Here is a 17,019-nt window from a genome sequence, read left to right as displayed (position 1 = left end):
CATGAAACAATGCTATTTTCCTTTTGTAAACCACTAATCCCCGTGGGGTCCCCCTTGGGCCTGGTATGTATTTTGAGGGGAACCCTATGCCAAAATGTAGAAAAAAATGGCGTGGGGTCCTCCCCAAAATCCATACCAGACTCTTATCCAATCATACAGCCCAGCAGCCCAGGAAAATGGGAGACAAACGAGCAAGCAGCCCCCCTGGGGTCATGCTGGGTTGATGATGTCACAAGGGAAGAGGTCAGCTGGGGATGCCACTGGGTGCATCCACTGGGTCCCTTTGTTTATGTAGCGGCAGGAGGCGGCAGAGCTTTCATTCAGCAGAAGCCTTCCGCTGGTGCTGACCCTTTTTTTTCCGGTCGGCGGCCGGCGTTCATCATGATTGATGATGGATCTACACCGGGGGCGGGGGCATTGTTTTTTTTAAATAAATGGCTTGTCAAAATCTGTGTGTGGGTTTTTATTCACTTTTTGACCATTTTTTTGCTGAATGAGTATAGGTAAAATATATATACCAAATAAGTGTACAATCCTAAATATATGAAAATAGAAAACAAAGAAAAATAATCAAATGTGTATTGTCCACAATTTAAAAAATATATCAACTAAAAAATGAATAATCCAATGAATTGTCAGTAGGTGCCCTTATATAAGTTCATAAATATACATGCTTTCCTATGGTGTGTTTTTCTACAACAAAGGGAAAATTACACCTCTTACCAGAAGGGATGGATCCCAGATTATAGGGATCAAACATGCTTGGTTGTAATTGAGATCAACTGCGATGTTCCACTCCTTCAGCTCCAGCGAGAGACCTTCCTCCTGTTATAGTAGCAACTGTGCCTGGAATTGAAATACTTGTCATATACTCCCAGTTCCACCGATAATCCTGCTGTGTGCTGTCCAGCACATAGAGGTATTAAGAAGGGAGAAACTTCATAGTGCAGTATGTAAACAAGTGTTTATTGAATAAGTCTCATTGCACTTTACAGATAAAAAAACAAAGATATTCAAATACAGCCGCGGACCTCATCCTGCAGGCAGGCGTGTGTTGACTTCACAGAATGCAGCGTTTCCCGTAAGAGGCATCGACTGGGAACATTCACATGGGGGGACCGAGATCTAGGGACCTCCTTGTTAAAGGGGGTTTCCATATTTGTATAAGTCACCCCCCTGTAACCCCACAGCCACCGAGCCAGGGTTGTGGGGAAGAGACCCCTGTCCTCATCATGGGGACTAGGTGCTTTAGGGGGACACCCCCAAGTTGAGGGCATGTGGCCTGGTATGGTTAAAGAAGGGGGGTGCTCGCTCATCCACCTCCTTTTCTGGCCTGGCAAGCTGTATGCTCAGATAAGGGTCTGGTATGGATTTTGGGGGGACCCCAAAGCCAATTTTTTTTTATTTTGGCATGGGCTTCCCCTCAAAATTCATTCCAGACCATACAGGACAAATCGCATGACAAGTCGCAGTCTTTTGTCGGCAGTGGAACTGTTTAAAACAGTGCGACGTCAACTTTGCGGTGAATAAATAGTCCCTGCACTACTTTTGGTGATTTCAGGTGCGACTTGCATAGACATCTGTGCATGAAGTCGCACAGATGTCAGCCAAGCTGAACCTGAAGTCGCACTGACATGCGGCTTTGAAATTGTGCGATTTCAAAGCCGCATTCAGTGTGAACTGGGGCTAAAATATTGCACTGTGCCATGCTCTACAAGAGGAATTCTATTCCAGTATTTATTCTTAACCACCTCAATACAGAGCACTTTCACCCCCTTCCTGCCCAGGCCATTTTTCAGCACTGTCACATTTTGAATGACAATTGAGCGGTCATGCTAAATTATACTCATATGGAATTTTTATCATTTTCTTCACACAAACAGAGCTTTCTTTTGGTGGTATTTAATCACTGCTGGGTTTTTTGGGGGTTTTTTTACAAAAAAAAGACCAAAAATGTTTTTTTAAAAAAGTTTCTGTCAGTAAATTTTGTAAATGAGTAATTTTTTTCCTTCACTGATGTGTGTTGATGAGGCTGCACTGATGGGCACTGATGAGATGGCACTGATGAGGAGGCACGGATAGGTGGCACTGATGGGCCGAACTGATGGGCATTTATGGGTGGCACTGATGGGCAGCACTGATGAGCATCAAACAGTCTTTTTACACAATGCGGAGGATTTATCACTTCCACAGTGAGTATAACAAGCATACTTTAATGCAAACCCACATAGACTCAACAGCCATATAGACCCCCACTCATAAGATCACACAGTCACGTAGAAAACACATATATTAAACTGAAATAAGGTGGCAAAGTCTGTTCCAAGAAGTAATGGAAGTAGTCCAAGATGTTAAACAGTGTAACAGCATAACAATTATAATACTATATAAATACATGATGGCATCTAGCATATGATAGAAGTATATGTTCATACAGTATTTGTCTCTCATTTGAGGAACTCAAATTGTTTTAAAAAAAGACAGCCCCCATTGGTGAGAGAATAACCTCCTATCCCAGCAACTGAAAAGATATTGAAGTGGAACTTGACTCTCTCAATCAATATTGACTATGTTTAATCCTTATGCTCCTTGCATTAGTAAAACAAAATAGTAAAATAGATAGGAAAGCAGATCATATTCACTTGTTTTACACTTTAGTTTACATTTTTCAATTACTTCTAGGTTTCCATGCCTAGACAAAAAATGTCATACATCCCGGGGGGGGGGGGGGGTTCTCAGCTCCTGCCTGCATGCCTGAGCTAAGGGCAGATGGATTCCAGGAAATAAATGCTTCATTAATTATCTGCCCTTGTTTAAGAAGGCCACAGCCAGAAATGCTAGGAGTTGTTTTTCAAAGTGCTTTCTCACCAAAATAAAGCATGGAGACATGGATGAATGTGTGTTTGCTTTGAATTTTAAAAATGAATTGCATAACGTTTTTGTTTTGTGGTGCTCAGATACAGTGTAGATCTGCTTTAAGTTAGAAATGTTCCCTTTAGGCAGGCTTGAATTGGTCAGCTGTGGAGGCTGTGGCTTGTTTCACAAGTGATTTTTTTGTTTCCCAGACAATCACAGAAATGAATGAGAAAGAAGATAAGAATTATTATCTTTCTGCCAGCAGTAAAAAGAGATTGGTTCTGATAGCATCCAAAAGTCTGAGGACTTTATGAGACAATTTATCTACATTTCTGAGCAGACAATATGCTGTCTTTATTATGACATAACTTAAAGCCCAACTCTAGCTTTGGCTAAAACATTTAAAAAAAAAAAAAAGTAAATTGTCCAAATGTTGTTAAAATAAAAAGGCAGCTATGGCTGCAAAACTCATCTCCTCTCCAGCGCTGGCCCCTGGGCTCAAGGCTGCATCCTGCAGTTAGCTCCCTTTTCCAGGCTGAGTGGCACCCAGAGTCATCCACCCCAATTCCCATGAGCCTAGGATGTCTTCAAGCTGCTCACAAGAGGATGGGTGCTGCAGAGAATGTCACTCACTTCTATAAACAAGATTCATTCTCTGCAGCATCCAGGACCAACCTCAGCCATAGAACACCAAAAGACGAAGAGGATCCCAGAGCTTCACATGACCAGTCAGCAGAGACAGCTGGTAAAGGTATGTATTTTAACCACTTCAGCCCCGGAAGATTTGGCTGCTCAATGACAGGGCCATTTTTTGTGATTCGGCACTGTGTCGCTTTAACTGACACATGCGCGTGCAACGCTGTACCCAAACAAAATTGACGTCCTTTTTTTTCCCACAAATAGAGCTTTCGTTTGGTGGTATTTGATTGCCTCTGCGGTTTTTATTTTTTGCGCTATAAACAAAAAAAGAGCGACAATTTTGAAAAAAAACACAATATCTTTCACTTTTTGCTATAATAAATATAGCAAATTTTTTTATCAAAAAACCTAATCTTTTTCCTAAGTTTAGGCCGATATGTATTCTTCTACATATTTTTGGTAAAAAAATTGCAATAAGCATATATTGTATAAAAAAGTGTACATGCGCAACCCAAAATAATTAATATAATGGTGGATCAACCATGAAATTCATGCAGTGAAACATTTCCCATATTTTATAGTCCAAGGACTGCTGTGAATAAAAGTTCAAACCAAAAAAAACACAAGTGAATAAATGTTTGCCACACTCTGCCACAACAGTGTAACAATGTGACAATATAACTGTGTTTTTAAAACAAACAATAGCGATCTGTAAAAAAGTATTCTCTTATAATAGTCCACTAGATATAAGTGTTATCTGCAAAGAACTTCATGAGGCATCAGAAAGACGTTTGGAAAAGATAGTGTTCTGTTCATCGATATTTAAAAGCAAACAACGCCTCTTACCAGATCAGGTGGATCTCGGGTTATAGAGATCACATGGGCACACACACACAAAGCATGGGATCATCAGCAGATGAAACGGTCAGCAGTGACAGACTCCTCCACACTGTTACGATACTGTTCTCTGGATCCTCCAAACACGTGTATATTATAGGATAGAAGAGAAAGGCTTCATGGTGCAGTACTTATTTAAAAAGTGGTTTATTTCTCGATAGCACTGACATCCAAACACAAGCGGTATACAAAGCACTGCAAATATAGCCACGGCCCAAGCCAGCCAGCTGATGCTTGATATCCTCACGTTCAGAAGCTCCGCCTGACGCGTTTCCCCGTAGAAGGCATCAACTGGGAAAGAAGCTTCCTTTCCCAGTTGATGCCTTCTACTGGAAAGGAGAATACTTTTTTACAGATATCGCTATTGTTTGTTTTAAAAACACAGTTATATTGTCACATTGTTACACTGTTGTGGCAAACATTTATTCACTTGTGTTTTTTTTTTTTTTTGGTTTGGACTTTTTTTACAGCAGTCCTTGGACTATATAATATAGGAAATTTTTCACTGCATGAATTTCATGGTTGATACACCATTATATTATTATTTTGGGTTGCGCATATACACTTTTTTAAGCATTTTCGTAAACCGGATATTCTGGTTTTGTGTGATGCTGCACCTTTTTTCCCTCATTTTTGCGCTTTTTTATGTTTATTTTTTAATGCAAATATTTAAGGTTTAGCCCCCCCCCCCCCTTTTTAATAAGCGTATGTTGATTGGTTTTCGCAAAAGTTATAGCGTCTACAAAATAGGGGATAAATTTATGGCATTGTTATTATTGTTATTTTTTTTACTAGTAATGGCAGCGATCTGCGATTTTTATTGGGACCGCGACATTATGGCGGACACATTGGACACTTTTGACTCATTTTTGAAACCATTGACAATTATACAGCGATCAATGCTATAAAAATGCACTGATTACTGTGTAAATGTCACTGGCAGGGAAGGGGTTAACACTAGGGGGCGATCAAGGGGTTAATTGTGTTCCCTAGTTTGTGTTCTAACTGTTGGGGGGGGTGGGACTGACTAGAAGGAGAGAGAGAGATCAGTGTTCATACATAGTATGAACACACAATCTATCTCCTCTCCCCTGAAACACTCGGGATCTGTGTGTTTACAGGCACACAGATCCCGGTTCTCGCTCTGTCACGAGTGATCGTGGGAGCCTGGCGGTCATCGCGCCTGCTGGGCACTCGCATCGGGGTCGGGCAAACGCTGTGGGCACACGCGCGTTCCTAGTGGCCAAAAGGCGAAGCATACATAACGTTGTTTCGCCCAGCTGTGTCATTTTGCCGCAGTAAAACTGTGGCGGCTGGTCGGCAAGCGGTTAAACAATTACAAAAAAGGGTATGTAGTGGTGGTGGTGGTGGTGAGGTGGGGTGGGGTTAAGGTTGCCAACCATCAGTAAATTTATTGACAGTTTGTAAAAATCAGTGATTATTTCACAACTGCCAGTAAATATCAGGGGCTGATAATTTCATGCTGTGTTGACATTTTAAGTGTAAATCAAGCAAATTACTTTATTATATGTATTGTCAGTGTTTCCATATCATGTGTATACTGTTCAAATATTCACTGTGTTAGTCTTCAATAGGAGTTCTGTAATTTCTCAGGTTGGCAGTAAAAAATATGCTCTGTCAGTAAATTTGATATGTTTTGTCAGTAAAAAATGCTGCAGGAGTTTGGCAACCCTGGGTTGGGGTAAGTTGTCAGAGGACTAGGGTTACCCAATCCAGAATTGGGCTTTATTAATATTTATTATTTATTGTGTTATTCACTTTTACAGTTACATTAGTATCATATAGAATACTGTCATTATGGTTCAAGTGCCAGAAGTCAAGAAAATATAAAGAGTATATGAACACTGTCTAAATGGGAAGTCTATAAGGAATGCAAGTTATAGTTTCCCTGCACCTGCTTCTGTTCCTCTTATTTTCTATTCTTTTTAATTTCTCGGATTCTGATGCATTGTCTTCAGTTTAACTTTATGAGAACAAACTATCACGTAAATCCAGGCAAGCGGCCAAATGCACCAATCAAATACATATAAAAGAGTTGTTTGACCTTACATTTTTTACATTTTTATTTCTACCCACTACCCTGAAATTTGCCCACCACTGCCAGGTGGATGACACCTCCTTAGTGTTAAAGGATATCTAAACCCAAAAGCAAAAATGGATTCTATTGCAGCCTACCCTTTAACCAATTTGGTGGTTTCATTAGCTTTCTTTTTTTTGGGGCTTATTCACACTATAGGTTGGGGGGGAGTAAAACCCCATGGTTGTGCCACGCTTTTTTTGCCCCCAACCTCTACCCCCCTTCAGTTGCAAAGGCAGCGGCCGGAGTGTACACATGCCACATCCGCAGTGCTTTGTTTTGTGGCAGGAATTACACCCCCCCCTTTGTTTAAGTGAATGGGGACACTTTTCAAGCGCCTCTTAACTGTGCTCAATGCCTGCGGGTGTGACGTGATAGTGCAGGATTCAAAGGGTTAAAACAAGTGGTGAGGAGCAATGCAATGCCTCCTCACCACCTGCCAAATACTCTCTGAAGAGTGATCTAAATGTGGAAAACTTTTCAGAGATCAACACTAGTGTGAACAAGTCCAAGACTTTTTTGTTCCTTTATTTTCACCTTCTGGTACTGCCAGAAAAACAGTTATTTTTCAACATCCTTTAGAGCCCTTTCACACTGAGGCCATACAACGTTGGGCATTTTTTGCGGCAATTTTCAAGCGCTTTGCGGCTTTATTGGTGCGCTTTTTTTATGGTCACATGACTCAAAAGAACCATTTTGCAGTGCTTTTCAGTCGCTTTTGAAACGCTTCCCAGTCATTTAACACAGGGGTGTTTTTAAGCGCTCCAAACATGTTCCAACGATGCTGCTTGCAGGACTTTTTTCACCACCCTGCATGCGCACCACCCCAGTGTGAAAGCACTCATTGATATTAATGGGAAGCAGTTTTCAGGAGCTTTTCAGGTGCTTTTTTTAGCGTGAAAGCACCTGAAAAGTGCCTCAGTGTGAAAGGGGCCCTAACAGTTCACATTGTCCAACATTTTCCAGCAATAGTGTCAGTTAGATGGTTGATACAAATAATTTACCACTGACAAGGGTGCTTACAAAGGTCAGCTTTTATCCATTTATGTATAACCTTTACCCCAAAAGGGAAATAAAACTGCTGCTGTAACTGCTTATACAGTGTTAGCTGGAGTTCTGCTTTACATACTTGCCGACCACCCTATAGCAGTTTTACTGCTACAGGGCAGCAGCTTTGCACAGGATCATGTATATATATATGTGTGTGTGTGTGATCCTGTACTTCCCGGTAGGGGGAGTGAATGCGTGCCACCAATGGCTCGCTCCCACTGTCATTACACACAGCGGAAGCCGATCAGAGGGTACTGGGTACTTGATGTCCGCTGGCACCAGTGGCGGACGCTCATTAGGGGTGCATGGGTGGCACCCCCTCCCTGGCTCCCTAATCTACATGCAGTGCGCCAGAAGCATGGATTTCTATGGATTTTTTTTCTTTTTATAATCACATGATTAGAGCCTGAGGGCTCTAATTCACTCCAAAAAGGGTGGGCGCCCTGAGCCCACCCTGTTATGTGACATTAGCAGGGCTTTTTTTCTCAAATAATAGGTACTGGAACTCAACCACGAACCCCCCCAAAACCCTCCACCGACACACACCATCCAAATCACATCAAATAGTGGGTGTAGTCAGTCAAATTTCACGAACAGTAGGAGGGTCTTAAAGGGGCATTAAATACCAGGATTGCATTACACACAGAGTGCAGAGTTCGGGGGGGTTACACACAGAGTGCAGAGCTGTCACTTGTAAACACAGAAACCAGACTTCTGTGTTTACAAGTGATTGTGGTGAGCAGGCACCAAAGGGTCTGAGCCAGAGGTGGTGGAACTGAGTTCCACCAAGTTCCCCCTGAAAAAAAGCCCTGGACATTAGCAAATTAATATTAGCTAATGTGTTCCTGTTTCTCTTCAAAGCCAATCAGAAAGCAGGTCCCGAGACCCCATTGGCTGGGAGTCCTAAGACCCCATTGGCCGGGAGTCCACAGACCCGATTGGCCAGGAGGAGAAGTGACGGCCGGGACATGGAGAAGGTTCAGTGGTCAGGTCTGTCCACCCCACCCCACCCCCGACCGATGGAGCCCCAGCCGTCACTGGCCGGCACCCACCGATCGTCAGACGGAGACACAGAACTGCGATCTGCCTATGTAGACAAGGCAAATTGCCATTCTGACAGAGGGAAGAGATCGAGTTTGTGCCCCTGCAAAGCAGGAAATAAATTCTGTCTCTTCCCCTAGTAAAAGAACCTCCCACAGTATACATAAACACTGGTTAGGCACCCAGTTAACCCTTTGATCACCCCTGATGTTAGCCTCTTCCCAGCCAGTGTCATTAGTACAGCGACAGTGCATATTTTTAGCACTGATCACTGTATTAGTGTAACTGATTCCGAAAAAAGTGTCAAAAGTGCCAGTTAGTGTCAGAATGTCTGCCGAAATATCGCAGTCCCCCTATGAGTCGCTGATCTCTGCCATTACTAGTATAAAAAAAATATATATATATCCCATAGTTTGTAGATGCTATAACTCAAACCAATCAATATACGCTTATGGGGGGGGGGGGTTGCCAAAAATATGTAGCAGAATACATATTGTTCTAAATTGATGAAGAAATTGTATTTATATTTTTTTATTGGATAGGTTTTATAGCAGAAAGTAAAAAATATAGGTTTTTTTTTTCAAAATTTTTTGGATTATAGCACAAAAAATACAACGCGGAGGTGATCAAATACCACCAAAAGAAAGCTCTATTTGTGGGGGAAAAAAGGACATAAATGTTTTTTGGGGACAATGTCGCATGACTGCGCAATTGTCAGTTAAAATAACGCAGTGCCGTATCGCAAAAAATGGCTTGGTCATAAAGGGGGTTAAATCTTCCGGAGGTTAAGTGGTTAATTTGTTAGTAAAGTCCATCTAAATTTGGTAGTGAGTTGAACACTGCCATCCATATAGGCTGACAATGCTGCTGTCCATAAGTGACTACATTGCTCCTCCATAGAGTAGAGCCTTCCTAAGGCAGGAAGTGTGTTTCTGGCCAGGACACCAGGTGAAAATAAAGGGAAAGGAGTCTAAAAAAAAAAAGAAAATGAACGCAGCCACCTTATTTAAAGATTGGTAAGCTACAGTATATTACATTTCTGTTTTTTGGGTTTGAATAAGTATTAAGAAATATCGTAGTGTCTTTTTCAATTCCCAGCCTTCAGCTTATTGACTACGCAGTGAAACAGAAACAGACAGAAGAGGTCATTCCTTTGCTCACTTTGCTCCTTTTAGCATACGCGTTGTCAAAGCTTTTGCCTCGTGCATCACATCTGGGTTCCAGTCTTGATCCTCCCTCTATTAGTCTCAGCACTGCTGTATAGGGGATTGCAAAAGGTTGATACCAATTAAAATACTATTCACATAAAATTAAATATAAAATGAATTATTAATAAATACATTGGTGCATCAACGTGTGTCTTTTACATCTGCCTGGAGTTCTGCTTCAAGGGTTAATAAGGCCTCAGCAAACATCATGTTTTGCTTAAGTTGATTCAGGAACCTGCATACAAAACTGGGATGCAAATTCACTCTCTCCAACATGCTTAAAATGTACGACAGTCCTTTGGATGCTCTTTTCAATTTGCCTTCATTATATTTTCATTTCCCAGCACCTTCTGTCTTGTACTCTTTAGCACCAATGTATTAATTTTGTAAAAAATCTTTTTGTTGATATGAAAAATTCATAAAAGTAGGAAGTTGATGGAATTCTAAACAGGCGGTGGTCAAAATTGGTTATAAGAAAAATTGAAGAATAATGGAAGGAAAATGTTACAAACTTGGCTAACCAAAGCTAAGCAGCTCTTAGGACTAGACCACACCAGTGTCCATCTGTCCATGCTGCCGGATCAGACCTGCCGTAAAAATCCTTCTGCTGTCAATCTAACCTTTGCCCTAGGTGTAAGGGAATTTTGTTCATACCATTTCTTACCCTTTGAATAAGGCAATTTTTGACAATATGTTCTTTAAATGTATTCTAATAGATGCGTGATGTGATTGGAGCAGCGACTTCAGGACAGAGCTATTACCGCTCTTGTGTTGACAAAACTATTTCATACATGAACAAAAACAAAATCCCTAAACATGTTCAGAATCGTGTGCGGAGCTGGTATGAGTATACATGGGATTCACAAGGAATGCTAGGTATGTCTAGAATTTATAGCACATATTGTTTGTAAATGGGATATACTGGGGCTCATTTTCTAAAACTGCAGAGTGCAAAATCTGGTGCAACTCTTCATAGAAACCAATCAGCTTCAAGTTTTTTTTTTTTTTTGCCAAAGCTTCATTTAAAAATCTGAAGTTAGAAGCTGATTGGCTATCATGCAGAACTGCACTAGGTTTTGCACTTTGCAGTTTTAGTAAGGGCCCTTTCACACTGGGGCGGTTTGCAGGCGCTATTGCGCTAATAATAGCGCCTGTAAACCGACCCGAAAGTGCCGCTGCTTTGTATCCAGTGTGAAAGCCCTGAGGGATTTCACACTGGAGCGTTACGCTAGCAGGATGGGAAAAAAAGTCCTGCTAGCAGCATCTTCAGAGCGGTGAAGGAGCGGAGTCTATACCGCTCCTTCACCGCTCCTCCCTATTGAAATCAGTGGGACAGCGCGGCTATACCGCCGGCAAAGCGCCTCTGCAGAGGCGCTTTGCGGTGGTTTTTAACCCTTTCTCGGCCGCTAGCAGGGGGTAAAACCGCTCCGCTAGCGGCCGAATACCGACGGTAAACTGCCGCTTACAATAGCGGCACTTTACCGCCGACGCTGTCACCGCCCCAGTGTGAAAGGGCCCTAAATCAACTCCAGTGCTTCATTGTATAAGTACTCTATTTCAGTGATCTAAAGACCATTGAAATTATCCACAGTCTACTGCCCATTTAAATGATTATCTATTAAAACTAGAGTCCAATTTGCATTAATGAAGTATTACCTGCATTTTGTATAAATACTATCTAACTGTATTATTTCTTTACAATGCACTAACAGACGAGTCAGAGCTTTTGGAGGAAATGCCGACAAGAATGCAGCTAGCTATTGCAGTTGATGTCAACCTGGCCATTGTTAACAATGTGGAATTATTTAAAGTGAGTCTCTTTTAGGATTTGAAAAATAATGGTTAAAAATATAATTACACATTACAGAAAAAACAATTGTATTGTATATATTGAGAAAAAACAACAACTTTTAAATAGACAGCTAGCTGGCATTTCAATGGGACACAGACCACCTTTTGTGGGTATCAATACTCCTTGTTCCAAAATGTATATGTATATTGGAGGAGCCACAAAGATAATAGAGGCAAGAAGCAGTACTCTCAAATGGCAAAACACCCTGGATTAAATAATGGAATCCAAGTACGGGTGCTCTGGTTCTGAAGTTGCCTCCAACCACTGGATAGAATGTATCCAGTGAAAGACCTGGACTACAGGACTAACAACCACCAGGTACTCTGCTATTTTGGGGGGGTTGATACTCCCATATCCCGTCCAGAATCTAACATGTGTGACATCTGCTCTTTAAAACTTGACGTGGGATCCGTTTTTAAACTCTGGTGTGTGGAGATATCGTTGAGCTGGCGTAAGGCTTCTGCTTTATAGTCCTTTGAAGCAAGAACTACCACCGCTCCACCCTTGTCAGCCTCATGTATAATTATGTCCTAATGGGATTTTAATCCCTGAAGGGCATCTTTCAATTTTACTCAAATTGTCTCTGGAATGGGTGGATGTAGTGTAGGTCTTTTCCTTTATCATCTACCCAAAATTCATAAAGGTGACACCCCAATCAGTGGTCAGGATATAGTTGTGGGAATTGGTTCCCTCTTAGAAAAGCTTGGTGCTTAGGTGGATAAATATCTGCAGCCACTTGTGACCAGATTGCATGGCTACGTAAAATACACGTCATCTATATTAATACACACTTTTTGTTGGCAGAGCTATATGTATGGGTTACACTAGATGTTAAATCTCTCTATTCTTGCATTCCTCGTCACCTTACAATGGAGGCTTTGAAATGGGATCAGAGGCTGAAAACTGATGTACAATATAATGATAATAAATTAAAATAAATACAAACAGACTATAGACTTGGATAAAAATGGCCGTGGTCCTTTATTATTGGCATAATAAAAAATACCAATTAGCTTACTAAAATCATACCAAAACAATAATAGTTCAGCCATCAAAGCTCGAACTATATTCAAACAATTAAACCAAATAGTTCAGCCATTAAAGCTCGAACCATATATATATACGTCTTTAACGTTAGTACACCATACCCCCTTACAGCAGAAGGGACCAGCCACATAACAAGAACCACGACATAGGGAGGGAGGGAGGGATGTTTCTTCTTGAAGTGCTGCCGTTGGTCTGATGACCGTTAATATTCTTCTTTCTTCTTATTGGTACTTCTAGTCACCTGACCTTTCTTAGAAGCTTCCAGAATTTTTTAATAAAGTTTATTGATAACAGTTAACTGATCAATAATTAACACTACAATAACTGCCTATTTGTTTCAGTCCCTGTTCCCATAGGCAGGGGTTGCTAATGAGCTTCTCCTGCCTTTCATGGGATCAGAGGCTGAAAACTGATGTACAATATAATGATAATAAATTAAAATAAATACAAACAGACTATAGACTTGGATAAAAATGGCCGTGGTCCTTTATTATTGGCATAATAAAAAATACCAATTAGCTTACTAAAATCATACCAAAACAATAATAGTTCAGCCATCAAAGCTCAAACTATATTCAAACAATTAAACCAAATAGTTCAGCCATTAAAGCTCGAACCATATATATATACGTCTTTAACGTTAGTACACCATACCCCAAATGCCAGGCTATATTCATATAGCATGGCACCCCACTCGGGCCACGGCCAATTCCACACAAGTTTGCAAATCCAAGTTAAATATATCAAGCCCTATATCAGAAAGATGGACCATATCAGGGCGATAAAGCCCATACAATCCACCTTCCAAATCAGTATGTCTATAAGAAAAACCTTGAACAGAGGGCATAAATTTATTGATAAGTCTGTTCACCCTCCTTCTGATTTTCTCAAGATATAAGAGATCAGGATCAATTAACCATTTCAATCGCGGAACAATCTCTGAAAAAATCAGAACCGAGGAGGGGAGAAAAGAGCGTAAATGAAGAAAATCAAGTTTCATTTGGGAAACCAAATCTAAAGTTTTATGAATCCCCAAATCATTACCCCCCCAAATGAATAATAACTACATCAGGACTAGAGAAAGAAGAAAGCAATTCCGTTAATAAAGAACGAAGAGCAAACCAAGACATTCCACGGTAACCATGCCAAACAATATTCGCACCGTCTAAATTTAAATTAAGTCCATAGACTCTGTTGGAGGCTCGAACATGGGCCCAGTAAACGAACGAATGTCCAATAAGCCATACAGCGTTCGAAGAACCTAAAATCAGAAAAAAAAACATAAATTAGGTCTAATATAGGAAAGATAACAGTCTGATTTCCAACCACCCAACTTTTTAATATCGGACTCAGAGAAACCCAACTTGGCCGCCTCAGTCGCTGCGCCAATACGAAATGAATGACTGGTAACACGTAAATGGGGCAAATTGAGATAAAGCAGACATTTTTTAAGGACAGCCGAAAACTGGCGCTGAGTAAGTGGAGAACCAGAGTCATGAAGCAACAATTGTGGTGAACCAAGGGGCCGAGACGGCAAATATGCAGACAACCAGAAGAAGGCGCAAACCGGTGAACCGAAGGATCGCGGAACAACAATCCACCGACCCCTCCCCAACTGATCAGTCTTGCTGAATCGCAGAAATATTTTAATAAAATCAGGGCCCATGGAAACATCAGAAAACCACAAACCTCCCAGAGAGGATGAAGACCTAGGTAGCAATTCTGAAATACGAAAAGCCCCAAAAAATAACAAACTAAAAGAAACCTTAAAAAGTAAAGCCTCAGCAGTAGAATAACAAACAAAGGCAGAGGCACCCATCAAACGTCGCAAAAGAGAGAAAGTGACCGGAACACAAGTATCACTACGGTAACTGTGTTTACGGTAACCCTTAAGGGACTGCTTAACTAAGAAAAAGGAAGAACAAGGCGGAAAGCCACGGCTTTTAAAAAAGAAAGAAATCCCCGCCAATATTTTAACAACATGCGAATATGAATAATTGCGTTGCATCAAAAAATCCAAAAAACGCAAAACCAAAGTCTCAGAAATACAACTAGAAGGAAAACCTAAAGAGGTCAAAAAGACAGTCCACAAAGACCACGCGGCGTTGTAATTCGCCCACGTGGAAGGAGCAAGAGAGTTCATCAAGGCAGAATTCACAGATCGCAGACCACGAACCATAGACGTTCCGGGCAAGGTAGACCAAGGAGATCCGCTTCCGGTACCAGAGCGCAAAACCGATCTATCTGAAAACGGGAAAGAGAATCAGCAATCACATTAGTGTATCCAGGGATGTACTTAACTTTAATCCAAAGATTAAGTTCTAAACATTTAAGAACAATGCAACGCAAAACAGCCAACACAGGCAAAGACTTAGAAGACAAGCAATTGATCGCATAGGCAACCCCTTTATTATCAGAATGGAACAACAAACGAGAATTGCGAAGGTGAACACCCCAAATATCCAAGGAAACCAGAATCGGAAACAATTCAAGGAGTACAACATTTTTGGTATAGCCCAACGAAAGCCAACAATCAGGCCAACGTGCAGCCGACCAATGACCCTGATAAAAGGCACCATAACCCGTACTCCCAGCTGCATCAGTGAATAAAGAAACAACTGAATTATCCTGGAAAGGTGTCTGCCAAAAAGAACGACCATTGTACAAGGAAAAGAAATCATTCCAAACCAACAAATCAGATACTAAAGAAGAATTGATCCGCACAAAATGATTTGGAGATCTACAACCAGCAATAGCTCTATACAGTCTTTTAGAAAAAACACGGCCCATAGGAATTATGCGCGTAGCAAATGCTAGTAAACCCAACAAAGATTGCAATGTGCGAACGGTAACCTTAGGTTTGGAAAGTACAAAAGAAATCATAAACCTCAAACGATCTAACTTGGCCTGAGGTAAACGACATTCCATCAATAAAGTGTCAATGGTAACACCCAGGAATTCAATACAAGTCGTCGGCCAAACAGACTTTTCGAGGGCCAATGGGACTCCAAAACGTCGGCATGTTAAACGAAATTCAGTGAACAAATATAAGCATTCAAAATTATCTGCCGGACCAAAAAATAAAAAATCATCAAGATAATGTAATACATTAGATGAACCCGTCAAGAAAGTAACCACCCATTCCAAAAATGTCGAAAACGTCTCAAAGTAAGTACAGGATAAGGAACAGCCCATGGGAAGGCACTTATCATAATAATAAAAACCATCGTGATGAAAACCCAACGAGTTAAAGGCCGAAGGGTGTATGGGCAACAGGCGGAAAGCAGATTTAATATCAGCCTTAGCCATAACAGCAGACACACCCAAGCGACGAATCCTGAAAATCGCCTCATCAAAAGAGGTATACGTAATAGTACTTAATTCAGGTTCGATTTCGTCATTAAGAGAAAAACCGGCTGGGAAAGATAAATGATGGATAAGGCGGAAACTATTGGGTTCCTTTTTAGGAACCAAACCTAAAGGAGAAACACGAAAATTAGAAAACGGAGGAAATAAAAATGGGCCCGCAACCCTACCTTCAGATATTTCCTTAGCAATTTTACCAGAGACAATGGTAGGGAAACGATGAACAGAGACAAGGTTATCACAACAAAGACAACCAGGGCCAGAAAACTGAGGCAAGCGAAAACCAAAAGAAAAACCCTCAACGAGAATTTCCGCCATCCTGCGGTTTGGCCAACTGAGAAGGAACGGCAACATGGCGGGCAATTTCACCGGTGTTACTCCCAGCACGAAAATTATCCCTAGAAGGAGCAACCATGTTAGAATGCAATCTTTTAAAACAACGGGAGGCAGGATGATTACCCGAACAAGAAGCACACTCGTGTTTATAACGGCACGAATTTGGCCATTTACACTGTCCCTCATTAAAACTGAAACAAAAACCCTTCTTAAGTTGTAACGGTTGTGAAGAAGACACAGGCAATGTGGGTTTACGTGGTATAAGAAGGTTCAACCACAAACCCACATCTTTAGCCCCCCAAGACATATTTTTATGAATAGCAATTTTCTGACGAAACGACTCGTCGTAAAAAAAACCAAGCCAGCCCTGGAAAATTCTTGTAAGCCTCAAGGATAATCTCAAGATGTCTAAAAAGGCCACTGCAGAGCTCCGGGCGCCGCTCACCCATAACACTAGAGAAAATACAAAAGGCCTGTAGCCAGTTATTAAAATTTCGTGGAGCAGATTTTCTCTTGTCGTCGTCAGCCTTCTCCGAATCCCTAACATCCATACGATTTTCTTTAAAGGATGGCAAAAGAGAGAGTATCTCAATATATTCGCCTTTCCAAATTTTGTTTTTGACAGACGG

General features: G+C 41.1%; 1 protein-coding gene across 1 annotated transcript in view; it reads left to right on the top strand.

The window, feature by feature from the left end:
* Nucleotides 1-17,019, top strand: part of CNGB3 (cyclic nucleotide gated channel subunit beta 3) — a 427,114-nt gene that overhangs the window by 318,446 nt on the left and 91,649 nt on the right. The window contains exons 13-14 of the mRNA XM_073631915.1: nucleotides 10,506-10,665; nucleotides 11,502-11,599. Coding sequence (XP_073488016.1) covers nucleotides 10,506-10,665; nucleotides 11,502-11,599 — 258 coding nt within the window. The remainder of the gene's footprint in view (nucleotides 1-10,505; nucleotides 10,666-11,501; nucleotides 11,600-17,019) is intronic.

This window comes from Aquarana catesbeiana, linkage group LG05 (genome assembly GCF_042186555.1).
Source record: "Aquarana catesbeiana isolate 2022-GZ linkage group LG05, ASM4218655v1, whole genome shotgun sequence".
Classification (NCBI taxonomy): domain Eukaryota; kingdom Metazoa; phylum Chordata; class Amphibia; order Anura; family Ranidae; genus Aquarana; species Aquarana catesbeiana.
Note: the sequence above shows the minus strand (reverse complement) of the source record. Positions and strands in the feature narration are given on the sequence as shown.